The following is a 26,593-nucleotide window of genomic DNA, read 5'->3' as shown; positions in this document are numbered from 1 at the left end:
ATTTATCTTCTGTCGTCTCTCTCCCTCATTGGGCCGTTCTTTCATGTTCTTTTTATTTTTAATATATTAAGTCTCTAATTTTGAACTATCAACCCAAAGGTGTGTACGTAGTAAATAATTATATTAACTATAACTAAATAATTAGTTAAAAAGACAACTATAAAAGGACTCGCGGAGATGGAGAGAGATGATGATGACGACAACCATGATGGCTATACCACAATTAATTTATGATGGGTGAAAATGTATGGACTAAGTTTTTCTTTAAACTAGGTTGGAAGAATTTATTTAGATCTAATCTATATAAGTGATATGAGTTCATTTTTTTAATAACATGTAAGATAAACATGAGCTTTCAATTAAATTTATTTCAACTTTGTCCATACTATTAAAAAAAAATGTGTTTTTCACATGTTTAAGGGACACATATCACTTTTATAGACTAGGTTGAATAAAATTCTTCCAACACAGTTTGAAAAAAAACTCTGTCCAAAATGTAGTACTCCAAATATTTTTTTATAGGCCATAAGAAATAGTTATGTTGCATTGTTTGTTTCCATTTTCTTTTTCTTTTTCTTTTTCTTTTTCCAATATGTGAAGTTTGTTTATTTTTTCTTTCATTTTTTTTTTTATAACCATTACCATTAGTTTAATATCAGAGGCTAAATTTCCATTATGTAAATTGAGCAAGTTTCAACTTGCAATCTTTATAGCATTGGTTTTATAATCTAATGATACTTTTCCTCCTAAAAAAGATGGAAGTTTATTATCTAACTTACAGTGAAAAGCGATAATACATAGGACATTGGTTTTATGTATTAGCCATGGTCATGTGGGCTAATACATAGGACATTACCTACAAATTTTTGAACTTTCAAAAAATTTACAAAAAGCATGATAATTAGAGGGTTAAGCAAAATTTTCCAATAACAACTGTTGTACGATTAGGCTTGCAGTTAAGAGCATGTTTGGGATTGCATTTGAGAAATAGAGCTTTTAAGTCAAAAAGAGCTTTTGAGCAAAAGCTTCATTTTTAAGCTTTTGCCAAAAGTGTTTTTTTGGCCATTTTTAGGCTTTTTATATCCGTAAAAGCACTTTTAATTTTTTTACCAAACTATTATTTTTTTCTTCAAATGAGCTTTTTGAGTGTTAAAAGTACTTTTAGGCCCCTTAAACGCAATTCCAAACAGGCCCTAAGTGTGGCGTGGCGGAGTGGTTAGTAGTACTTGGTTGTTCATTAACTTAATCTAGCCCAAAAAGCTTAGACCAACCTTTAGCGGAAACCAGACCGTGGTCTCTAAGACAAAGCCCAATCACTTGATGGGCCTCAGAAGTCGAAAGTAAGTTACATTCAAATAAAGCCCTTCCAATAATGAGTTCTCTCTTTTATTTAAACAAAATGGGCTCACTAGAAACTATCCCCGATTATACCTCTGACATCCTCGGTTCCATTTCTGTCTCCTTGTCCTTGTCATGAAAAATTACAAAAGTTCACTTAACTTTTTTGAATATCACAATTATCTCCGGATCTTTTTAAGAAAGCATTTACGTCTCCGCAACTAGCGGTTATCCATTTGGCCAAAAAAATCATAGAGCTCCTCCCTCATCTTAGATTTTTTATGCTCAAATTTAAAGAAAAAAAAATCTATTATCAGACGAGGATAACTTTTATAAGGAATTGATGTAAATCTATTATCAGCCACCTTAGATTTGTTGGAGGTGGCCCGCGCCCATGGGGTGGCCGTGCAGCCACCTCCACCCATATGGGGTGGCTTGCTGGCCACCCCAGAGGGGTTGGGGTGGGCAGCGAGCCACCCTCAACCCTTTTACAATTTCTTTAAAAAAAAAAATGGAAAAACTTATGTAATTTGGTGTTTTAGTGTCTATTTGAAACGGTACAGTAATTTTAGGTGACTTATTTTTATTGATGGGAAAAAAAAAAAACTGATTTATACCCATGTCTATATAGAAATTATCCCCTTATCCCCTTATCATATAGATGATAAGGCTTCAATCAAATCTTTCTTTGCCCCAAATTTAGTGGGCAATAGAATTTACAGCCGTCTGCCAAACAGGCCAGCAAGCACAGATTTTATACGCTCCCGCCGTCCTACCGGTGGTCTGCTAGCTAGTGCTAACAATTATAAAAATAAAAATTGTCGTTTTCCTTAGGGGATAAGGGCACAGGGATGCCCCTTCATTGAATGCACCACCGGATTCGATCGGGGCGGTCGTTTCTTTCGGATTCTCATAACCAATTTTGACTTTTATGAGTTTGTCAAGAAGTTGGGGGACTTTATTTTTCTTTATTTATTTATTTTTTAGGTAACGGGGGACTTTCTTGATGAGATTATTTAGTACACATTGACCTCTTCCCCGCCACCCTTTTTCTGTTTTTTAAATCCCTTATTATATAACCCTTTTTTTTCTTTGATTGATCTTCAACATGCAACTAATTATAATAAGATATTTCAATTTGGGTTAAGACCAAATTAATGTAAATATAAGATATTTTTTACTAATTATATTTATATTAATGTATAAATATAAGATTATATAAAGGGATTAATACTTTAATCAAACATGTTAGAATCTTTAATCTTAATTTATTAATTTCATATTGAGTTTACAAGTTGTGTAAAAAATTGATAATCATTATTAAGGATATAAATTATTTTGATTAATAAGGATTCATTATTGTTGGTTTGATTTGTTATTAATTACCCTTAATTCAAGGGATTTGTTTTTAAAATTATGTCAAAGCTCTATAAATATAGCTATGTACGCAAATTATACATTAAGAAAATATGTAGTTTATTAAGGTTTTAATGTATGGATGCAAGCTATATGCCGAACTACCTTAATTTTTGTATTTTTTTCTCTCTCCTTTATTCTATATTAACCGTCGTTAATTTTATATTGAATTAGTGTCGAATTACAAATCATGTTGAAAATATCAGCCTTAGTCTCATCCCTCTCGCTAGGCTTGAATATTTGAAAAGTGCAACTTGTGATAAAAACAACTCTTCCGCAGCAAGGCTGCAGGGGGAGAACGTGCGTGATTTTGAAAGGGTCTTATTTGCATTTGTTTAAAAGGTTGATAAAACCACAGCACGGGTGGCGAGTCATGAGTTTGACCCTACTTCCATGGATTTAGAAGCTTCTTCTTCGGTCATCAATGGCGGTCAAAGCGACTGCCATCTTACCAAATTTGGTCGTAGAAAGAAAGCGTTAGCGGGTTTCTTCGAAGCTGGCAGCGTATATTAGGCAGTAACTACACCAAAAATGTTTGATTTGTCAACGGGGTGGGGTTGGGGTTGGGGTTGCTTCTACTAATTAAAAGTCTCCCAAATGAAGAAATGGCTTCGTCAGTAAATAACTGCGATCCTTAAGCCGTAAGGAAATTGAGATCGATCTACATAATAATTCAATGGAGAAATGTATGCAAATTTAGAGTGTAAACATATAATTAATATGTCGTTGAGTCAACTAATCAAATTGCGTCATGCCTTATGATAATCAACTAAGCAAAGGAGAATCTATGATATCATCACTTACGACAAGAAAACAATGAATACAATATATGTTTAGTAAGCAACAGAAAGAACAAAAAGAAAAAATTGGAAATGTTATACAATTGCGGAGTAATGTTCGGTGTCCTTTTCATGTCACTTTTATGTTCTTTCAAGAATTATGTAATTTTAAAATCACTATTGGAGCTGAAAAATGTATCAAATCCCAAAGATTTAATTACATACAAACAATTATGATATATATTTAGAAGAAAGAAAAAATCAAAACTAATATAAAAAGTTTGAAAAATATTAGGTATTCTTCTAGTGTTCTCCTAATTGTGACGTGACTTTTAAAATTATCGTTAAATTTGAGATTATCATTATTGACTTTTAATCTATTGGTGATTTTAAAAGTCACATTACAGTTGAGAAGATATCAGGGGAATACTATAAGAACACCTAATATTTTTCTAAAAATTTATCAAATCCTAAATATTTAATTACAAACAAAAAATTATTATATATATATAAAAACATCAAGACAAATATACAAATATATTATATAATCTAACATTTCTTCAAACTCAAGCTTTCAGCTTGACTTTTACAAAAAAAAAAAAAAAATCTATTTTTTTTTTGGTATTACAGTTTTATTTTTTTATTTTTAATTGGAGGGGTCTAAATCCTTATCCTCCAACGTTGATACGAAATATATCTGAAACATTCTCAGCCGATAATATACATGTGGCTCGTGGGTCGTGATTAATCTAAGTCATTTTCTCCTAAAACTGGTATATTTCGAAAGGGAGGAGATACGGCCCATATAGCCACCTCCCCAGAATTGGCAAGGGACGGTGACAGACTGACATTAGATGATAACGAGGTTTACGTACTTTAATTGTTTCTCCTCCCTAGTCATGTTTTGTGTCTAATCAACCTCCTAGTCATGTTTTGGCAATTGCTATCCAAAATCACAGGCTGACAGACTCCGTTACGTTAGCATAGCCCTTACTTCATCCGTGACTCACTGGCTCTCATGAGTTACCCATCTCTAGACCTGGAGGAATCTGATCCACTAACAAGTCCTTCCAGAAGCTACCAACGAAACACGTGGGCAACCCAGGAATAATCCGCGTGTATGTATGTGTGAACACGTGGTCCTTGTGAACCAAGAAACAGCGGGTCATTCATTCCATATCCGTACTATTCTCCAACAACGACTCGTCAAAATGAAAAGGCCAGAACCGTAAATACCTCACACACACATACACACACACTCACCGATATTTCGGACCGTCTGCCAACACCTGGGGCGGGGCCCACTTACGCGCTCTCCGCTACTCGTTTTCTCGGCTTTATTAGCAACGTAAATCAACATTGTTTCTTCCCCGAACACTGTTATTAAGAATTAAGAAATCCCCGTTCAAACTTAACAACTTCGTACTGGTTTCCCCCAACAATCACCAACCACCTTATTTATTTAAACCCCACACCCCATCCCCAACAGATTCAAAATCCCCTATATATATATCCTCCGCCTTCTTTGCCTCATTGATTGAAGTATTTTGAAAAGATGCAAGCGGGTTCAGTGTTGGCACTCTCTCCGGCCTTTAATCTCTATCCACCTGCGAGCGAATACACAGAGCTAGCGGATAAACTTAGCGGAGATTTCGGCGCAAAGCTTAAACTAGAGGTTTTTGGTTGCGAGTCTGGGGATATGGAAGATAAAGAAGCCTCTAAAATGGAAGCTTTGGATGAGAAATTAGTAGATGGAGGTGAAAACAGCGAAGAGGAGGAAGACGATGAAGATGAGGAGGAGTTCTCGTTTGCTTGCGTGAATCCCGACGGATCTCCGATTTCCGCAGACGACGCATTCGCCGACGGCCAGATCCGGCCGATATTCCCGCTCTTCAACCAAGATCTCCTTATCGCCGACGCCTACGACGGCGATTCGAAGCCTAAGGAGGGCTCCTCCTCGGCTCTCCGGCCGCCGCTGAGGAGGTTCTTCGTCGAAGAGCGCGATCATCCTCCGTCGTCGTCGACCTTGGAATCAGACGAGCTGGAGGAGAGCGCCCCCGCCGGGCCGTTCTGCGAGTGGTCCGGAAAGGCGGAGCTGAGCAAGAAGAGCAACTCCACGGGGTTTTCGAAGATCTGGAGGTTCCGGGACTTGGTTCGGCGGAGCAACAGCGACGGCCACGACGCCTTTGTGTTCCTGAACCATTCGTCGGCTAACGCAAAGCCAAGCAGCGAACCAACGACGGAGGCTAAGAAAAACGACGGCGTTGAGAAGAAGGAGAAGGTGGGAAAAGTGGAAGTGAAGAGGGTAGTGAAGGGTGCTAAAACGGCGTCGTCGGCGCACGAGGCGCACTACGTGAAGAATAGGGCCAAGAGGGAGGGAGATAAGCGGAAATCTTATTTGCCGTACAGAGTTGGATTTTTTACGAACGTGAACGGGTTAAGCAGGAATGTGCATCCCTTCTGATTGATTAAGCGCGAATCTAATTAATTTTTATTAATTTTTTTTTTGGGGGAGGGGGATTTGTTGTAGCTAATTTATTGAATAATTAATTTATGTAAATATGAGCAGAATAGAAGCTTTCCGTATATGTAGGGGTTTTCGAATTCTCAGCTCTGGATTTAGTATTACTGGATGGATGTTAACGTGAATATAAATTTCAGTGTTAACAGTAATAATTGTAATTATATTTTTGTTATTCAGGATTTAAGATTATCGAATTCTCTCTTTTATTATATATATATATATATATATACAAATTTCATTGATGGCCGTTGAATTTAAGAAGAGCCTTTAATGTGGGGTTGGCTCAATTATTGGTTACCTTTTATGATTTTGAGATTTTTCGCATTGCATTAATAATGGGCACGTGAAGAGCAAGGGAGCTGATTCAGAATGAAAGAAACATCATGGAAATAACGTTATTTTCATATAAAATAAATAACAAAAGGTATTCGTCATCGGTGGTGGTCAATGACATATGCCAACTTGTAATCTATTGGGAGTATGGAACTTCATTAAAAAATTGCAAGGGATAAGCATGCTTCTCTCATAGAAAAAATAAAAATATTACTTTAGTTGTAAACATTAGCCAATGGTCCCCAAGAAATCTAATTTCGAGTTGTTGACGTGGAAACGGTGGGAACCAAATCCCATTATTTGACAAAAACCTTAAAAAAAAAAAAAAAAGAAAAAGAAAAATTCAAAGTCTTGTTTGGATGAATGCGTGAAACAAATATCCGTCCTCTTCCAAAATTTGTTGAGAGAAACTTTGAAAGCAACGTGTAGATTAGACAGGAAAATCAAACGAGGAAGTGAGAAAGGAAACTTATTCTAACAGGATGAAGTTGCGCGAGAAGTTGCTCAGAAAAAGAAAAAGAAAAAAGAAGGAAGTGAGTGGGGAAGTTTCAGAGAGGAGGAGGATTTGAGAGCAACTTTTCTTGTTTTACAAGCCAAGTGGGTGGGGTAAGGGTCACCGCTTTTTATTCTTTCCTTTTGGATCTTTCTTGGGAGGCTTACTACAACGTACGTAGCACTGTAGAAGTTTCTGGGCCCCAACCATATCCACAGCCAGGCCCATTCTCTCAAAACTACCTTCATCTCATTTTACCCATGAAAAAATATGACTTATTAAATTTTTTTGAGGATAGCTTCCTCATTAAATATTAAAACATAGTCTATTTTAGACGCTTAGATTAAATAAACAACTGAGATTTATGAATTTGAAAATCTCAAATTTTAAAAAAATTCTAGAGGATCTCAATCCAGAAACTCATAAGCAAGCAATAAAAAAAAAAATTACAAAGACGTGATTCTCACATTCATTCTTAAAACAAGATTGAAGAAAATCACATGTAATTTGTACACGTGTCAGCTAAATAGATTGGATTTGAAGAAAATTGTCCTTTAAAATATATATATATATATATATATATATATATATATATATATATATATATATATATATTTCAAGTCACTCAATGATTATTTGTTCCTTAAAAACCTTATTACAAGGCAGAATCTAATGCAACGACAGGGAAATAGACAAGAAAAGTGTAGCTCATATTTTCTTTTTCCTAAATCAACACGGAAGGCTGCAGCTCGTCTTCATTATTTAACTCTAAATAGTAAATATGTACATACAATTAACAGGAAGGTATTATTATAAATAGCAGCAGCATTATATGGAACAAACCCCTCAAGCCAAGCTCTGTTGCAAGGAGTAAGCAACTCAGGATATCAACGCAAGTCAAAGATTTCAAACCTCAGATTTGAATTTTTATAGACATAAGAGCAATGCTCATAAAGGGGACTCCCATCTGCTAGTTCTTTGTGAGGATGAAATCCATTCTCTTGGCACTCTTTCAGAACACCCATTCCATCCGGGTCGGATACCCGAAATATTCCATAGCTCCTGGAGGAAATTCCTTTCATAAGTTTCTGAATAGTATTATTTATCCATATAAATTTACTCTTATCAGATGTGAAAAGATGAAACTGCCTCTACTGCAGTAGAAATAATTACTTTTATGAAGAAAGAAACTTAAGGATGCTGTCCAAGTATCTCTTTACTTTGTATTTCTTAAGCAGTATTATTTATTTACATATTTTACAAACTTATACTAAACTTGAGCTACACACATTGTATTTCAAAACAAATTGTCACATCAAATGTGAGCTAAAGACAGCACTATTAATAAACAAGAACTAAAAGGAGAATCAGTAGAGAGTTAAAAGTATGTGGTGCATATGTCCAATCCAGAACACAGACGAAGGCACCGCCGATTTCATTTCTAATATAACAAGCATTGTTAGTCCCCTCCCCTCCACCCAAGTTGGTGACAGTTAAACTACAATGTAAAGAGTTACACACCTTGATGCATCAGTTGGAGCCATGACAATGGCAAAAGCCTCAGGGACCATTACCTGGGAAAAAAGAAGAAGCATTTTAAGTTTGTCTTCCAATTAACCAATTGGGAACCAGAACAAACTATTCCATGCATTATTTAGTCTTTGCAAGTAATACTACTAAAACTAGTTGAAAGTAAAAGGGGAATAGGATGCAAAAAAAAGGCCAAGTATTTTGAATCAACACAAAGTACCCAAAAGCTAAAACTACCTCATAACAAATTTTGAATAAAAGCTGATATAGACTTGAAACATTCAGAATTTCTGGTTATCCTATGTGCAGGCCGATTAGCAGAATAATTAGCCAATTGTTTCTTTTGTTTTTTGGCCAAGATATTTGTTCAAAAATATTTTGAATATCTTTCCATTTTAATTCCCAGTTCAGTATGATTTTTGAAGTATACTGTCTCACCATAGTCCTTCCTAATTACTATAACTGGGTAGGGGTTTATCTATTAATCTGATTGGCAAGTTACACGAGCAATATGAGGTTCTTGAGCCAATATCTACACCCTCCATACCATCCTCATGGAGGGAGTAAATGCCAACTAGCGCTCATTGGAAATAACTAAGTAGGATGATATGCCAATTTGCTGCCCAAAAGATCAAGACAACCTTCCACCATATTGTCAGGAGAAGAAAACGATAAATTTTATGAGGCAGAAAATTCCCCTGGTCCTCGGCCCGAGCTGTATGAGGCATAAAATCATCTCCTGTACGGACAAGGCGCAACTCCCAGTGCATTAAGGAAAGGAAGCTACAAACTATTTGGGCACTCAAATCAAATAAAATAAATAAATAAATGTAATTCCTCAATTAATGACAAAGGGCGCCCGCACTTAACTCAGTCAATTACCTGATACGAATACTGAGTGTGCAAATCTACTGATGACATGAAACATTTTTGGGAAGGATGTGTCTGAAAATGAATATAAAGGGTTAGGCAACAGTGAACAAATACAGCTAACTACCATCCAGAATGAGCTGGATATCTAAATATAGTAAAAAACAGGAAAGAAAGAAAAAAAAAAACAGAAGAAAAGAAAAGAAGAAGCTAGCTGATCAAACATGAAGCAAAAGCAGGAGAATAACTGATAATCATAAAAGATGTCAAAAGCATTCTGGTTGGTGTGGAAGCAGCAAAAATGAACATAGACATCAAGAAAACAATAGTATGTATAAACTATTACCAAAAATAGACAATCTTGACAAACTTTATAGTGTTATTGATGCCAAGACTCGAGCACTTCTAGTCTTTGACAGTGCATTAGAACACATGAATATGCGAACAAGAGAAGGAATGATACAAAAAAAAAGCATAGATGGATGTGCATACATGGATCCAACCCACAGGAAGAAGAGATCTCTCATTTTGAATGGCAAAAACTTCCTCCTCGTTTATAGCCTGACACTGTCATTCAGAATTTAAGTCAGAGGTAAGCAGTAATGGAATTACACATTATGGAAAAGCACAATCAAGAGGAATAAAAAGGCCTTGAAGACTAACAGAACTGGAAGTCGATTCCTGTTTGGGTATGATCAGAGTGGTTACGTACAATGTTTCTCTTTCCTGGACACATGAAGGAAATAATCATACAATAGCTTTAACTTAGCAATACATACTCCTCAAATCAATCCCCACCATCCCATATTAATGGATAAAACTTCCTAAACAAAATTGGGCCAATCATGCTGTATGCAACTCCAGCAGGATGACAATATATTTCAGGCTCTAGAATGTAGAGAGAAAGCATTAATCTTACAAGAAAGGCGCCAAGATTTCCACAGGTTTCCAGATCCTTGTCCGTGTTTTCTTTAGCAAGCTCAAGAAAATCCTCCATCAACCGTGGCGACTAAGAACGAATATGACACTGACGTATTAGCCATCTATTTTTTAAGTCAATGACATATAACCATAAAGTAGGCATGCGCTTAAAGCAACACATGGAACTTGAAAGTAAGAAGATATTTTTTAGGAAGCTAAGAAGCATGGGATTAGTAGCATGATTTTGTAAAAGAAGAATACAGTGATGCCAAACAATAAAAATAACAAAGAATTTTTTAAATAATAAATCAAAACAAAAAAATGGCGCAGTTCATGTGTTCTTACTATATGTACATCTCGCAAGACCTGAGATGTGGTTGACTCAGTAGATGACTTTGAGTGTCCATGCTCTGAATCAGCCACTGGAATATGTGAAACATGTGCACCTTGAGGCAAACTCTCTATGCAAGAGATTATAGGAGAAGGAGATGACAGAGTAACAGTATGAACGATAATACGCTGACATGTGCTGGCTGTCTTAATGGTTGCACAATGCAATTCAAGCGGGGAGCAACTAGTTCTAGAATCCATGGAGTGTATAGATGCCATCCCAGATTTTTCTTAATAAATCATCACCAGGCCATATTATAGCAAAACAGAAACACAAATTTATATTCGGCACTGAAGAAGATTCTGCATAGAAATGGTAACCTTTGAAATTTTGTATTGGGGTTCCCTGAAGTGGACGTATTTTCTGTGGAAAAAGTGAAATCTCATACCTTGGGTCCCTCAATTCTGTTAGGACAGAATTTCTAACCTGTGTAAGTAATCACAGTAAATGAGAAACAATCCCAGTTGGATCTCAGAAAATATGAAAGAAAAAGGACTATTCTCCCTGAGAGTTCTAAACTTATTATAATCTTTTAACTTCAGCATCATAGCTTGAATTACAGGCCACTGAGAGGTAATAATATCTATGGAAGTTCCATCCCTCTCAAAGACATTTTCCAATCATTCATGAATTCCAAATACAGGGGAATACCGAATACCCTCTTTAGAAATAAAGTCAACAATGAAAAACACATTGTAAACAGTAAAGCATGGCTCTTACAAGTAAATCTTAAAATTTATTTCCTTAAATACTCATAAGTGAAGTAACAGTATTGCCAAGTGACACTTCTACCATCATCTTACTTACATTTAGAAGGGCATAACCTTCATGAGATAGTGAACCACAGGCCACTAGCGGTTTCAAAGTTGCCCATTCTTCAATGGACTCCTTGTAAATCAGGGAGAGTATTGGAGCCACAATAAATTCTAATTTAACATTTCATTTTCAAGGAAGATAGACCTAAAAAAGTTCATGTTTATGTTCATTTCTCATGTGCCATCCAGACTCCATGCTTCATGTAGCAAACACACCCATCTGTTCCTATTGAGATACACATATGCCAATGCAAACACCTAAAGCTAGTGGTGGAACTTGCAAGTCGTTTTATGTCGACCACATGTTTCATTCACAATTGTCATCTTCCCTACTTCTATATTTGATAGATACCATCAAACGACAGCAGACTCAAGATGTTGTATGTACCTTGTTATAACGAAGCTTTTCTTGTGTTGAATGGTGTCGTCCAACTCCGATGCTGATTTATAACTTCAGAGAGCCTGCGAATCCAGTTTTAAACATACCTATCAACGTCAATCCTTCTGCAAAACTAGAGAAAAAGATTCCAAGTCACCTACGAAATTTGGGCTCCTGCAATGAGAAAATTGTTAAAGAGTTGATTAAACGATTAAATTTACCTCTTTCTATTAGCTTAAACAAACAAATCAAAGCAGAGAGGAAAGCCCATAAAGATTCACCAGCAAAACAGGAAGAGCAAGTTATAGCTGAAGCAGGGGAGGGAAATGGTGGTAGATAACTAAACCAAGAAAAAACCAGTAAAAATTCTGAGACCACAGAGGCCCAGAGGGAAAAAGGGTGGGGGAAAAAGTGAGCAAAAGATGCTTGGCAGAGGCAACAAGGAAGGAAGAAAAGAAAAGAAAGAAAGAAAGTTAGCTTTAATCTAACACTCTAACACAAATTTCATTCTTTGTCATATATATCTTCAGCTTAAGATGCTTATTTTATAAAAGACAACTACAAGGCACAAAAGTCCTGATCTTCAAACATCACAATAATGAAACCAAAACTAACATCTAAAGACTAAAATCCAAGTTAAAAGGCCATAGTTGAAAGCAAAGAAAGACACCAGCACATATCTGAACAACACTAACTACCAAAGATTAAGACACCATCTGGGTCATATACTACAACGTGCTATAAGCACCCTTTGAGAAATTAATCAATTAAAAGCACCCTTAAAATCACAGAAATTATTAACCAAAGGGGATATTTTCAACACAGTTTCATCCGCAAAAATTTAAAGTTAAAAAAATAATAATAATAAAAAATTTCGCAAGCTCATGCCTATATGCTTTTGCCTTACCCAAAATCCAAATGAATATACATAAGGATATAGAAAATAAACGAAAAAGTTGAAAAGGGATTGTTAGATGAAAGAAAGGACCTGGTGGACGAGCTGATTAGCAATCCTGTAGTAGAAGATGATCGAAATTCGGCGGTCAGCTTCTCTTCCTTCTTTCTCCAATGAGGTCAAAGAGCTCATCATTTTTCCGTACTGATTTTCATTTTTCACACCGCAGCTCGCTGTTCAACATGCGATACCGTCTGCGCTATCCTTTACTGTTGCTCTTATTACGACATCTTTTGCACGGTAGTTTGAGGCTTTTCCGTCTTATTTACAAACGACATGGAATGTTTTGCCATTTTTGTCTTCATGTTGTTTTCCATAGACGACATCATGGGATTTAAACTCAGCTATAATAAAATTACGACGTCATCACTGGCCATGGCATTCTCATCCGCGGATTCGGGTTGTTGCCCCTGATGTATTGATTCGAAGAACAAAATATGAGAAAACATTTATGAAATTTATTGTTTCAACATTTCACTTCAATAAATAGGTAGGTTGTTTGAGATTTTGAGTAAATTTGCCTTCTCCTATCTGAGAACACACAATTGGTGAGAATCTCATAAAGTTTCTCTTCCATCTCCATCACTTCTTCCTTGGACCGAAGTTGTGTTTTATATTTGGAAAAGGGAAAAGTTCTTTTTGTGTTTTTCGGATATTATTTGATATGAAAAATTACTATTTATCCCAAAATTGACAGCGTTTTTCAATTTTAACATCAAAATTTTAATTTTTGCAATCCACCCCACAAAGTTTCAGTTTTTTTTTTTTTTTTTTTAATTCGACCAATATTAGCTCAAAATTCTCATATTGCCTATAATTTTTATTTTTTATAAAAAATAAAAAATTATGGGTAATCTGGAAAGTTTTTTATACAATTGGTCAAATTGCAAAAATATAAAACTTTGAAAGGGTGGATTGCAAAAATTAAAACTTTGGTGTTTGAATTGACAAACGGCAAAACGCTGTCAACTTTAGGGAGTAAACTATAATTTTTCCTATTTTATAAAAAAGTAGAAAATAAACTCATCTCACTTCTCCCTCATATTCTTTTAGAAAATAATATTCATATAAAATTAGCATAACACCACAAGAAACCGTAGTATTTCTCTTTAAAAATGATTGTTTTTCTCTTTCAGTTCTTCTCATCCTCTCCATTTTCAAAATCATCATTAAATTTACGAGCTTATGTGTGGGATTCACGTACACTCTAGAGATCTAATGGTAATTTTAAAAATTAAGAGAATAAGAGAAGAAACAAAAGAGAATGTATATCATGTCTCTATATTTTAAGTGCTCCTATAAATCCTACAACTTTTATTGTAAGTTTTTTTACAAACAGTTACTCCACCTAATATTTATCCAGTCAACCACTAAACAATATAAGTATAACAGAGACTATCATCTCAATTTGTGCTTAGTACTACAAAGTTATCTACAAATCGATATAACCTTTCATAATTAATAAACTAATTAAGATTATATGATTAACCAGATTTTTTACTTAATTATTCTACTAAGTATAAAAAAACATACTAAAATTTATAACCCAAACATTTTCCTTTTTATTTATAATTTTGATGTACGTGTATAAATGCAGGAGTAGTTTTTTTTTTTTTTTTTTTTTTTAAACAAAGAGGGGGAAGGAAGACTGGAAGAGCACATAGAGGGCTGCCAGGCATCCCAATACTTTTTTTCAAATTCCCTTTCCCAAATAATCTGGACCCCGCATTCATTTAAGAAAAAAAATAATAAATCTATTTATTTATTGAATGGACTAGATCATTTGAGAAAAAGTACTCAAATGTCTAGTATTATCCGAGCGCATAAGCACACACCGGTGAGTTTTAGCTACTTTCAGCCAAACTTATTGGCCCAAAATGAGAATACTGTACGGAGGCTCAATGGGTTGTGTTTAGCTTCGGGCCGCCACAAATATGGTCCAATCAAATTCAAACTAGTCTATTCCCCCGAAGATTTTTTTTTTTTTCTCTCTCTCTCTCTCTCTCTCTCTCTCTCTTTTAAATAAAAATATTAACACACAATTTCAAAATTATTTTTCCTTTTACATCACATCCAAACACTTTTTTCAATTTTTTTTTTTTAAAAAAAAAATCTATAAAAAACATTAACAAGAGGAGAAAAAAAGGTTAGGAGTCAAATGTTGAAAATAAGGAGAATAACTTCTATAAGGAGCTGATTTGTGCCCACCAATAAGCAGTTGCTACCTAAGATTATTGCACAAATCCAAATAACAACAAAAACACCAGATTATATAGCTTTAGTACTTTTTTTTTTTTTTTGGTAAAGTCCACTTAATCCCCTCAAACTATCACCATAATGACAATCTACCCCCCAAACTGTTAATTGCGATAATTTACTCCCTAAATTACCAAAACAATGACAATGTACCCCTACTTTTAACAAAATGATGAAATTATCCTTACTAAAATAAAAACAAAAATACTAAAATTTATTTATTTTTTCAAAATTTTAAGGGTATTTTTGTCTTATCAAAAATTATATAGGAGTAATTTCGTCACTTTGCTAATATTTGGGGGTACGTTGTCATTGTTTTTGTAGTTTTGGGAGTAAATTGTTGCAATTAATAGTTTGAGAAGTAAATTGTCATTGGAGTGGTAGTTTGAGGGAATTAAGTGGAATTTATCTTGTTTTTTTTTTTCTTTAAGAATATGGGGAAGGGCTGTGGGTGGCTCGCCGCCACCCCAGCCCATATGGGGTGGCCGGCGAGCCACCCCATGGGTAGAGGTGGCCGCGCGGGCCACCCCCAGTCCATTTGGAGTGGCGGGCGAGTCTATCTAATTTATTCTAAAATACTAAGGCGTCACTTGATGAGTGGCCAATGGACACAAAGGAGTAGGTTTACACCACCTCCTCTCCTTATAAAAGTCACTCTCTGAAAATAAGACAGCTTTAATTTGTTTGGTAGGAAGACAAAAAAAGACATGTTTATCAACCAGTGCACCATGACTGGTTTTAGACGATTAAGCAATGTGGAACGTGGGAATCTCATCCACAGGATGAGGATGAGGATGGTAGTCGCTTTCTTTATCTCCCCCATTACCATTTACTCCATAGGGCATAGGCCCTCACCAATTCTTCCATGTACGTACGTTGCCATGGATGGCCACGACTTCCATCAGTTTTCTGGCTCCTGACCTTTTATTATGTTTGATGTTTCCCACCCACTGATCTAATCCAAACAAAGCGTACGTCCTACAGATTTCTAACAAGCCCTGCTGGAAATTTTCTAGCTCTCTCTCTGGTACTCTCTCTCCCAACATGCTACCCCTTGGATTTATTAGGGTTACAGGCTTACAGCAAATATTAATGGATTTTACACCACACAGACACATACACTGCGCGCACAGTGTAGTCAATAATGGAGTGCTTTATTGGCTTCCTTTTAATCATGCACCGCCCCCTATTTCAAGTATAGTTTTTGCTGTTGTACGTGTACTATTTATAATTTGTTTAATTTTCTGTTCTGAAATAGGGGGGAGATTGAGGATTACCCAAAGGGAACCATGGCTGGAACATTTAGGAAGTGCCTGATGCTATGCTGTACAAGCAAGGTTTCGTAAGTTCTGTTAACTGTAATTACCCACATGGATTTTTTTTTTCTTCCAATTAATTAGTGGAATATTGTTCAGTATAGTATTACAATCAAATGTGTAAAGACGGTGGCAGACTATTAAGAGATTAGTCTCAAAAAAGAAATGTTATAAATGTGAGTGAGTGATTAATGTAATATAATTAAATTAAAATTTAATAAAAAAATAATTAAAAAATAAAAAAGCTTTTGAATTGAGTGATAATTAATTAAGGTTACAAACATGAATATTAAAAAGAGGTAATTTAAGGTATGTTTTTAGAGGGAACCTAAAACCTTCCTTCAAGCCAAGGTTTTGAAATAAACCTCTTTAAAATATTAATCGCCTTAACATATATATTTTAAAATCGATGAATGATTGGGAAAGGGAAAGCAAGTCCACTACCTAGGAAGAAAGTTTAATTTGACTAATTAGAGAGATTAATCCAAGTAGGAGAGGAGCCCACTTGTTAAGATTTTGTTACGTCATTTAATTTTAATCATATGATCCCAAAAGGAAGGATATTATCTGCCAAATAAAGAAACAAAGAAAAAAAAAGGGATCTTAGCAATAGCTCACACCAACATGCATGTAATGTTGCGTCATGCGTGCATTGTAACGGTTAAAAAGTTGGGCTAAAATAAGCTATTTAAATAATAATGTGTACAATAGAACTATGCACTCTTTGTTGCCTACTATATATGCTGCTTTAGCATACCTCATTTGAGATTCCTTGTAATTCTTAAGAATTGTATAGAATTACTATTCACTCAATTTCAACCGTTTATTTATAATGAACGGTTAAAGTATTCTCAGCAGCTACTCTTAAGCTGCTTCCCTTTCCTATACATAGAAAAAATCTCAAAAAAATCACAAAAACTCACTTACAATAGCTTCCTTATATCTTCCCTAAACATTACATTGGATTCAACTGTAACAATCCATATAGTTTATTATAATTATAAAATGACATTCTTTCTTCTCACACTTTTCAATGCAAAATAAATGAATATAAAAACAAAACAAAAGTAAAATAAATAATGTTTTAATGTTATAGGGAACTATAAAATGAAACTATTGTGGAGTGTATTTGAATAGGGGGCAAAAAGTAGTTTAGTTCCCTAAACTTAGAGAAAATGAGAGAAAAATTATTGTAAATGCTCTTAGAAACGAATTAGATCAATAATATTTAATTGTCTCTCGTTCTCACTTATTTTGGGGGTGATCGACCTAACCTGACCACCCCTTCGAGGTGAGAGAATGGTCGAATCACCATCAAACATGATTTTAGGATCGGTTCAAACACTTCTGGCTTGCTTTAAGGTCGTTAACCCTTCTACTGTTCTGGATTGGGGTGACAATTTCATTGGATCTTAACTTCTTATTGATAACATTGCTCAGTGTGTACGTGGAGGCTGTGAGCCACTCATTGTGAATTGCGGACCCTCGAAAATATACGGCCATGTGAATTCGAAGTGGGAAAAAATAGAAAAATGTTTTCCTCGGTTATCCATAAGAGCCGATCCAAACTATTATTAAATACTTTATTTTATTAATTTAAATGCAGCAAATGAAACTTCTAATCTGCGTGTCCAGCCCGTTGAAAATCTTTACAAGATCCCATGAACCTGTTGGCTGTCGCTAAGTTTGTCTACCTGGGCTGGGGTCATCAACTTCTCGCCCGGTTGTTTCTAACGCCGTGTTGACGAAAAATCCCATTTATCCGATCGAAGCGCATTAGTATCTCCCATTCTTGCTTAATTGGATGGTTTGCTATTTCTTTTTTTTTTTTTCTAACTTTTGCCTAACTTTTGTACCCTACTTTCAATATCGGTCCAAAAATGCATTTCTTTTCTAGTCCTATATCCAAAAGTCCAATCAGCACCCACTTTATGATATGGTCCATTACAGTCTTCCTCCAAATGCCTCTTCATTGGATGAAAAATTTGATAAGTCATATCAACAATTAAAAGATGTTGGGGATTAAAAATAGTCAAGGAAGGGTGTATGACGTACAAAAGCCTCCTCTAATTGGCTTAGGGCCGGAATTAAGTTTTTCTAGGGTGGTGGTGGTGGGTGGGGGCCTAAAAATTAGTTCTGAAGGACCACTTTATATAAAAAATGCTGACTTTGTTAAAGGACTTCATAAGAAACTAGCTTTATGGGGCTAAAAATATTTAAAAAGAAAAAATGTTGACTCTTTTTTTTGGAGGATCATGGCCTTCGATGTGGTGTTCCACATTGCCTGAACATGGAGATGGAAATGTACTTAAATGTATACTTACTTCCTTAATAACGTGTTTTAAAACCGTGATAGTCATGATTCTATCAGAACTCTATAGTTAAGCGTGCTTCTGCGAAAGTAATAGAGGGATGGGTGACCTCCTGAAAAGTCTGGTTTGAGGAAAAGCCAAAAACGAACAATATTATGTGTCAATGAAGTGGAGTATTACATCCAAAGGATAATATAGGTCAAACTCTAATTATTGGATAGAATTTTCAAGGAAAGTTCAACTTTTAAAACATAGCGAGCGAGTCTCGCAACCTCTTATTTTAGACTGTTTGACAAATTTTTGCTTTTGTCAATTTTATGAAGTAGATTTTATTGACAGGTTTATTTTTTTGAAAAAACGACCCCAAGGTCAATTGTTTATTTAAACCATAGCTAAAAAAAACCTAAAACTAAAACTAAAACCCTCCAAAATGGCCCTAATTAGTTACTCCAAGGAATATCCAATTGGCCATTGTATCATCCGATTTATACGTTACTCTAATCTTGACTATGATGAGTGTATGACAATGGTAGAGCAAGAATAGGATCGGATTAAACAAAATACCCCCCTTGATTAGGTCATGCCATAACTATAGGAACGTGATTAGATGAAGAAAAACAATTTCATAATTGAAATTAAAAAAATATATATTTCTTATGTTATTTAAAATAGTTTATTTCCCGTGACTCATACTAAGCCTCTATAATCATACAAAATCCAGTCGCGCGCTCAACCCACTCAACTTTCTGATCACAGCCATCAATTATTTTCTACTTTCCCATTTTTATATATTTAAATGTGGGTCATGTTATCTTTCAGAAAAAACAAAGGTGAGCCAAATTATTGGTCGTCATCCACTCCTGACCCACCACGTGGTTACCACATACGTCGTCTTTAGTTGACTTTTAGCCACCTCAACACCCGCTGGCCATATTTTAAGCCATCGGTTTTACTTTTTCCTCTTGTTGAGCTGGTCTCCCATCAGTCAGGAGTAAAATATTTGAAGCCCAATCACAACCGCTGCTCGCAGACCCGTCTCCATCTCACGGTCTTGAGTGCCTGGTCCATGGCCGGTTGTCACACCCCATCTACACTGAAACGATAAAATCGTTGCTATTAATTTCCGGCCACGCACAAAAACATGTCACCATATAATGCGTTTTTCATCTCTGTCATTTTTGGATTTTTATTTTTGTTCTTTTGGGATAAAACTATGGAATGTGACGCTGTAATATCATCCTATTTAATGCGTCAACTTCACACCGACCTATTATTTTATAGGAAAATATGAGGTATTTTTTTTTAGTGTTTTTTTGGTCTCATTTCAACTGTGATGTGGCTTTTAAAATCACTAATAAATTAAAAATTAATAATGATAATTTTAAAAGCTACGAACATCAAAAAAATACTATAAGAACACCTAACATTTCCCTATTTTATATGTGTCTTTCTTTTTATTTTGTTTAAACAACTTACATAAAAATAACTTTAAAATACTCTATTTAAACCGATATAGAATAATTATAGAGAATATTATTATTATTCTTATTAAAATACTAACATGAAATATTTAAACGACTAATTATATTTTTTTAGGGCACTGGTAGGTGCTCTTCTAGTGTTTGCTTCGTGTCTTTTCAATTGTGATGTGACTTTTAAAAGTATCACTAAATTTAATATTAACATTATTAACTTTTAATCTATTGGTAATTTTAAAAATTAAATCACAGTTAAAAATACAAAAACATCTAGCATTTCCTATTATTATTTTATGAGTCTTACTTATTCAAACAAGCACTTTGAACTGTTCAGACACTTGTACAAATAGATAAGCTTTATCGGTTACAATTTGATCAATAAATATTGCCCTCGAGACAACAAAAAAAGAAGAAGAAGGTATGCATATAGAAGACGTAACTGTACGTAATTTGTAGAATTAACCTGGGGCTTAATCGTCCAAGCGATGAAGTTGAGCTGGATTGGTCAATACAATAAAGTGCGAGAGGCATGCCTTGGCTTTCTCAGGGCACCCTATACATACGTGAGGCGAGCCTGTTAGAAAGTGAGTGCGTGATTAATTAGGTTCTTAATTCTCTTCCAAAACTCGAAACCAGCAAGAATCTCTGAGAAAGGTCCGTACAGATGCTCTTTGATCTTCTTTTTTTCCTGTCTCTGCAAGTACTCACGCTTTCTCGGTGTTTTTACGTCTTTATGAAACGATTTCGATCTGATTCTCGCCCACGGTTCTTGTTCCTTTCATTTCGAATTTGGGCGACTCGTAAGCCTTGCTTTGCTGTTTTGGGCTCTTTTCTGAATCTAATTTCTCTCTCTCTCCCAACGTTGTTTCTGAGAATTTGGTGTTGTTCATCCAAACAAGAAATGCGATCCTGCTGTAATCGTTTGAGCTGAATTCTTATGCCTACAATTTTACACGAATCTGACGATTTTCAAAACAACATGTTTGTGTAACTGTGTTTTATCTGATTTTGGGGCCGACCCATTAAAGAAATGAATCCGATCAATTCTCTTTGATTAACCATGCTCCGATTTTTATTTATTATTATTATTTTTTTTTTAAATCTGAAAGAAATATCAAACGGTTCAGTTTCTTATCAGAAATATCAAACGGTTTAGTTTATTCTTTGTTCATTTCCTTCGGTGAATCACAACTTATTACTTTCCTATGTTAATTCTTGGAATTAGCAGAAAGAAGACATGGCGACGGAGTCATACGAGGAGGCCATTGCAAAACTCACGAACCTTCTCAGGTACGCGGTCTTCTCTTTGCTTTATCGTTCAAACAAGCAGTCCTCTTGGACCGTAGTTTCTCATTTCAGTAAATATTCAACAATTTTCCGTCCTATACTGTCATTTTGCATTCCATTCTTGAGCTCCCATCATTAATTCAGACAACATTTGTGGACGCGTTTGAGGTCGTTATTTTTCTAAGTGGGACCCAGAATGGACGGCTTAGATCAGCCGTTCGTCACACGGGTCCCACCTGAACTGATTGTAGTCTGAGAATCTGACTCTGGTAAACAATTTTCTGTTACAGTGACAAAGCTGACCTCGAGGGCATCGCCGCCGCAAAGATCAAACAGATAACGGCCGAGTTGGAGGCGACCGATTCGATGCCGTCAGATCCGGTCGAGAGGATCAAAAGCGGGTTCCTCCACTTCAAGAAACAGAATTTCGAGTACGTTCTCAAAGTCCTTGGAAAGCTGTAGCTGGAACATGCTGTTTGTTTAAATTCCCTCATTTTGCTTCCAAATGCCCAAATTACCCTTTCCATGTCCATTAATTGGTAATTTATATATAACTAGTAGATTCGGATATGGCTTTGGTCCTTTTCGGTTTAACAAACTACCATTTGGTAGGTAAATCACTAATGGATTTTTTTTTAATTATAAATTAGTTACAAATTTAAGGCGCCAGTTTATAATCCATGAAATTATCAAGGGTATACCGTTGATATATAAGCCACTAATTAATTAAATTGATAAGTCAATTTTTTATTTTATTATTTTAATAATTAGGTTTAATTACATTTTTAGTACATAGCTTTTCATGTTTTTATTTTTTCTCACATACGTTTGAATTTGTATTATAGATGGTATTTAACTTATGGGTAAATACTAATTTAATACATCTGGCACCATTAAATCAGTCAAACTAACAGACTGCCATGGTAATAGTTTTGGCCACCCCTGCCATGGTAATATACTAAGGAGTGGTTCAGCCACCCCGAATGGCCAAAAAGTTGGTGGCCAAAACTACATATATTGCAGTTTGTTAGTTTGGCTGACGGAATGGCGATAAGGAATACCGAATATTAAACTGGTATTTACCTATAAGTCAGTTACCATCTATGATATGAATTGAAACCTATGTGAAAAAAATAAAAGCGTGAAAACATAACTACTAAAAAAGTAATTAACCCTATTAATAATAGATTGTCATACAGTTTATAAAGATATTTGTAGTATAATTTATAATTATCCTAAATTTTAGTCCACAAGTACAAAGCTTTTCAAAATTCTATCTGCAATGGCATCAATGAATTTGTGTAGGCATTTGAAGGTACATATGGAAGTTATGCGGTTCACTTATTTTAAATGTTCGTGATGCAGACATTTGTATGGTTGAAATAGCATGATACTTTATGGTACTTTTAAGATGCCAAAAGCATAAATAATTGGGATATTCCCGGATTGTTGGGGCTCAGTAAGCTTCAAGGATTCCTGAAAAAAAAAAAAAGTTGTATCCGTAGAAAAACATGGAAAATTTATTTAATTGATGGATAAAGTTATTTAACTGAGGGATTGTCTGTATTAGTAATTTACTTTTTTAGACACTGATTGGTGTTACGGCGTTGCCTTTTTTCAGACAGAATCCTGTACTGTACGGTGAACTTGCCAAAACACAGAAGCCCAAGGTTTGTTATCCTATTATCAGTAACGTTTTGTTTTTTAGTTTAAAATGGCATTTATATCATTTTCCCAAAAAGATTGCACGAAGTAATTTTATCTGATTTTTGCTGTTGGTAACAATTTTTTTCCTTTTTCTTTTTCCAAATAAAAACATTATAAAATAAGTTATAATTATTTTCACTTGCTATATTTAATTTCTAACATAGTTTTTGATGCGCAGTTTATGGTATTTGCATGCTCAGACTCCCGTGTTTGCCCCTCCCATATCCTGAATTTCCAACCGGGGGAAGCCTTTATGGTACGAAACATTGCCAATATGGTCCCGCCATACGACAAGGTTTGCCCAGAAATATATTTTTGTTTTCGTTTCTAGCTAGATTACTTCCAGTTATCTGCTAGGTGTCATATATTGATTGGGTTGGATGTTGCCACGCTTGGCGACAGCCGACAACCGGCAGGTGGTCATGAATTATGGAGAAGGACATTAACCTAACTCTTAATCAATTCCTCAGAAAGCCGTGTTTTAATTTTTCTAATATCTTTTTTTTTTTTTAATTATATCTGTTTGGTTACTACAGAACAAATACTCAGGCGCGGGAGCGGCCATTGAATATGCAGTTTTGCATCTGAAGGTGAATACGATACCCTCCTACTCTTTCTGCCGTCCACCTATATTCTTACACGTCATCTATTTCTTTAGTGGTAGTTTCTCTTTTGGTGGGAGGGACACTCGTTTCTTCGTCGTGGGGGAAACGTGATGTCTAGTCACTGTTTCCAAAGTAAACGCAATTTCTTTAAATATTTTGCTCATATTTGTTTTTTCTCTTATATTATAAATTAATTATTAAATTTGTAGGCTTACAGAAACTTTACATAAGTCAATGATATATCCTACAAATTTAATAATTGATCTATTTAATTTATAAGAGAATATGAAGAAAAAAAATATGAACAAATTATTTCTTATTCTTAAATTACATAATTTAAATCATTTTTAGGCATCGAAACACTTGAAAAATGCTATATATTAAAATGTAACATGTTATCGAGGTAACCAAATAGAATTTTCTTCCAAAAAGTTTCATTTTTCACTTTTGTACAAATGCTTTTTTTTTTCTTCATAAAAATCAAAGATAAGTTTTTGTTCAAAGCTTTTTTACAACATAAGAGAGCAAAAACCTGATAAAAATATGTTTAATTTTCAACTGTAATACATAACATTTTTCAAGCGTTTCGATATCTAAAACTTACTTGTTATTTGAGAGGAATCGTAATCATTTATCATGTTTATAATAAACATTTCCCTTTTCGCTCATTTTTCATTGTCTGTACTTCAATTTGAGAGATAGACCATTAAAGATAAGAGTAATGCTAGGTACCATTTTTTTGTCATTCTAAAATTCTCTTAAAGTTGACTTTTAAAATCACCATTAAATTTTAGATGAATTATACTTGAATTTTGATCAAATAGTAATTTTAAAAGCTACATCAGTTTTAAACAAAATTTAAAAGGATAAAAAAATAATACTTACCATTACTCTAAAGATAAAGAGAAACATTAAGCAACTGTTCATAGTAGTCCTATAAATTATGAAACTCGTAATAAATGATTGCGCTGGTTGAATTGTTTTAAGAAGATAAAAAATAAAGTAAGAATAGTTTGGCTAAAAAGAAAAAGTACTTGCATGACTTTTTTTTATTTTATTTTTTATTTTTGCCCTTTATTCTAATAGTACTGATCCAAAAGAGAATAATGTAATTTCAGGTGGAAAATATTTTGGTAATTGGACACAGCTGTTGTGGTGGTATAAAGGGACTCATGAATATCCCGGACGATGGGACCACGGCCAGGTACAAGTCTTCTAACATGATGACCCGTGAAGAGCATAGTTTTTTTAGCACGATTAATTAAATAAAATTCATACTATAAAGTTAAACCTATTCCAATATCCAAAAAATTGAGAACAAAAAAAAAAAAAACTATATATATATAAGCATGTCAACCAAAAAAACATTTTATGTTTCACTTTCCAGTGGTGCCATATTCTTGGAAGCGTACAAAAAGTAAGATAAAGCAAGAATGGCATCTTTCAAACTTATCAGAAAGAGATAGCTAGGAGTACTCATATGATATATGATATGTTTGTTTTTTTAATTAATATTAATCCATTATGGCTTCGCATGTCAACATAGGATTCGGGATACATATAGTTTACTGTACATTATGGATATGGGTAATTATACCCAAAACTGAAAAATTAATGACGGACACGTGGCATTAATTAAAAATATTTGTTTATGTGTATTGAAATTTCAGTGAATTCATTGAGCAATGGGTCCAAATCTGCTCGCCTGCAAAGGCCAAGATCAAGACAGATCACAGTGAGTTGAGCTTCACGGAGCAGTGCACCAACTGCGAGAAGGTAAATTACGATGCACCATATTATTATATAATCACAATTAATTAAGGCAAATGAAAATGCTCAAAATATGTGAATTAATTGACCTAATGCAGGAGGCTGTGAATGTGTCACTGGGAAACTTACTGACGTATCCGTTTGTGAAAGATGCTGTGGGGAAGAAAACATTAGCTCTCAAGGGTGCACATTACGATTTTGTCAATGGAACGTTTAAGCTCTGGGATCTTGAGTCCAAAATTTCACTCTTTTTGTCGGAATGAGCATCTGCCATTGTCGTCCTGGTCTCGTAAAGCTTTTTTTGTTTTCCGACCGTGCGTACTGTGTATATGTTGTCATAAATAACGTTTGGACACATATTGCAGTAGTCCATGAAATAACACTTGGAAATAAATTATATAATATTATGGTATATGACTTGAATAATACTTTTTATTATTATTATTATTATTATTAATCATCTAAACTCACTTTTTATTGTGTTATCATTAATTTAACTAATTGTTTGTTGGACGATTGATTTTTAAACGTTCGCGTTATTAAGACAATAGTTACAAAAGCTAGTTTAAGAGACAATAGTTACAAGATCTCAAGTTGTTCCAACATTTCAAGAGACAATAGACAATAGTTACAATTATGGTTGTTAATGTAGAAGTAAAATAGACATGTAACATTCAAATTATTTCTCTATAAATAGAGTTTATATACAATCGAATAATCAAGTGAAAAGAAAATATGTACCAAAGAAAAGACTTTGATGTGTAGACATAACTAGGCCATAGGTTGAACCACATAAAATCTATGTGTTTCATCTTTTTTCTTTCTCTATTCTAATATGCCTATCAAACAACCCCAGTCAAGGGTGGACTTAGCACTTGAGCGGGAGGAGAGACAGAACCTAAAAAAAAAAATACCTTATTTGAGGTGACAAAAGAATCCCACACATTAAGATGGTTTTGCCACACCCCCGTCTTACAATATAATGATAATAGATTTTGTAGTGTTAGATTGGACGACGAATCACCAACAAAATAAGAAATCACTAAAGTAGTGTTAGCCTCAGGTCATGCTAACGAGGGAGTCTTCGACAGTTTCAACCTTTATTTTAATTGGACCTT

At 34.7% G+C, this 26,593-nt stretch overlaps 3 protein-coding genes across 8 annotated transcripts; 2 read left to right on the top strand and 1 right to left on the bottom strand.

Moving 5' to 3' along the window:
• The first annotated feature begins 4,893 nt into the window (after positions 1-4,893).
• On the top strand, positions 4,894-6,268 carry LOC132178753 (uncharacterized). Its single transcript, XM_059591279.1, has one exon. It carries the CDS (start codon positions 5,089-5,091, stop codon positions 5,995-5,997), a length of 909 nt encoding a protein of 302 aa, XP_059447262.1. The 5' UTR covers positions 4,894-5,088; the 3' UTR covers positions 5,998-6,268.
• A 1,304-nt stretch (positions 6,269-7,572) lies between these two features.
• Positions 7,573-13,026, bottom strand: LOC132178755 (AMSH-like ubiquitin thioesterase 2). 4 transcript variants are annotated; one of them, XM_059591283.1, is made up of 11 exons: positions 12,778-13,026; positions 11,951-11,963; positions 11,799-11,872; positions 10,984-11,021; positions 10,550-10,897; positions 10,203-10,292; positions 9,947-10,009; positions 9,776-9,850; positions 9,296-9,358; positions 8,405-8,457; positions 7,573-7,945 (listed from the first exon to the last, which is right to left on the bottom strand). In XM_059591283.1, exons 5-11 carry the CDS (start codon positions 10,811-10,813, stop codon positions 7,771-7,773), a joined length of 783 nt encoding a protein of 260 aa, XP_059447266.1. In that variant the 5' UTR covers positions 10,814-10,897; positions 10,984-11,021; positions 11,799-11,872; positions 11,951-11,963; positions 12,778-13,026; the 3' UTR covers positions 7,573-7,770. The 4 variants fall into 4 exon arrangements, with proteins under 4 accessions (XP_059447266.1, XP_059447269.1, XP_059447268.1 ...); XM_059591286.1 differs by lacking the exon at positions 11,951-11,963; XM_059591285.1 differs by lacking the exon at positions 12,778-13,026 and adding an exon at positions 12,071-12,212 and having other exon boundaries at positions 11,799-11,963.
• Positions 13,027-15,854: 2,828 nt separating this feature from the next.
• Positions 15,855-25,887, top strand: LOC132179794 (carbonic anhydrase 2-like). Of its 3 annotated transcripts, none has more exons than XM_059592572.1 (10): positions 15,855-16,027; positions 16,259-16,343; positions 21,335-21,396; positions 21,684-21,824; positions 23,015-23,063; positions 23,279-23,395; positions 23,637-23,690; positions 24,824-24,909; positions 25,376-25,481; positions 25,574-25,887. In XM_059592572.1, the coding sequence occupies exons 2-10, from the start codon at positions 16,290-16,292 to the stop codon at positions 25,736-25,738; spliced, it is 834 nt and encodes a 277-aa protein (XP_059448555.1). In that variant the 5' UTR covers positions 15,855-16,027; positions 16,259-16,289; the 3' UTR covers positions 25,739-25,887. The 3 variants fall into 3 exon arrangements, with proteins under 3 accessions (XP_059448555.1, XP_059448554.1, XP_059448556.1); XM_059592571.1 differs by having other exon boundaries at positions 21,332-21,396; XM_059592573.1 differs by lacking the exons at positions 15,855-16,027; positions 16,259-16,343 and adding an exon at positions 20,651-20,760.
• Positions 25,888-26,593: the final 706 nt, after the last annotated feature.

The sequence above is a fragment of the Corylus avellana genome, chromosome ca4 (genome assembly GCF_901000735.1).
Source record: "Corylus avellana chromosome ca4, CavTom2PMs-1.0".
Taxonomy (NCBI): domain Eukaryota; kingdom Viridiplantae; phylum Streptophyta; class Magnoliopsida; order Fagales; family Betulaceae; genus Corylus; species Corylus avellana.
The sequence above is the reverse complement of the archived record's forward strand: the minus strand, read 5'-3'. Positions and strand labels throughout refer to the sequence as shown.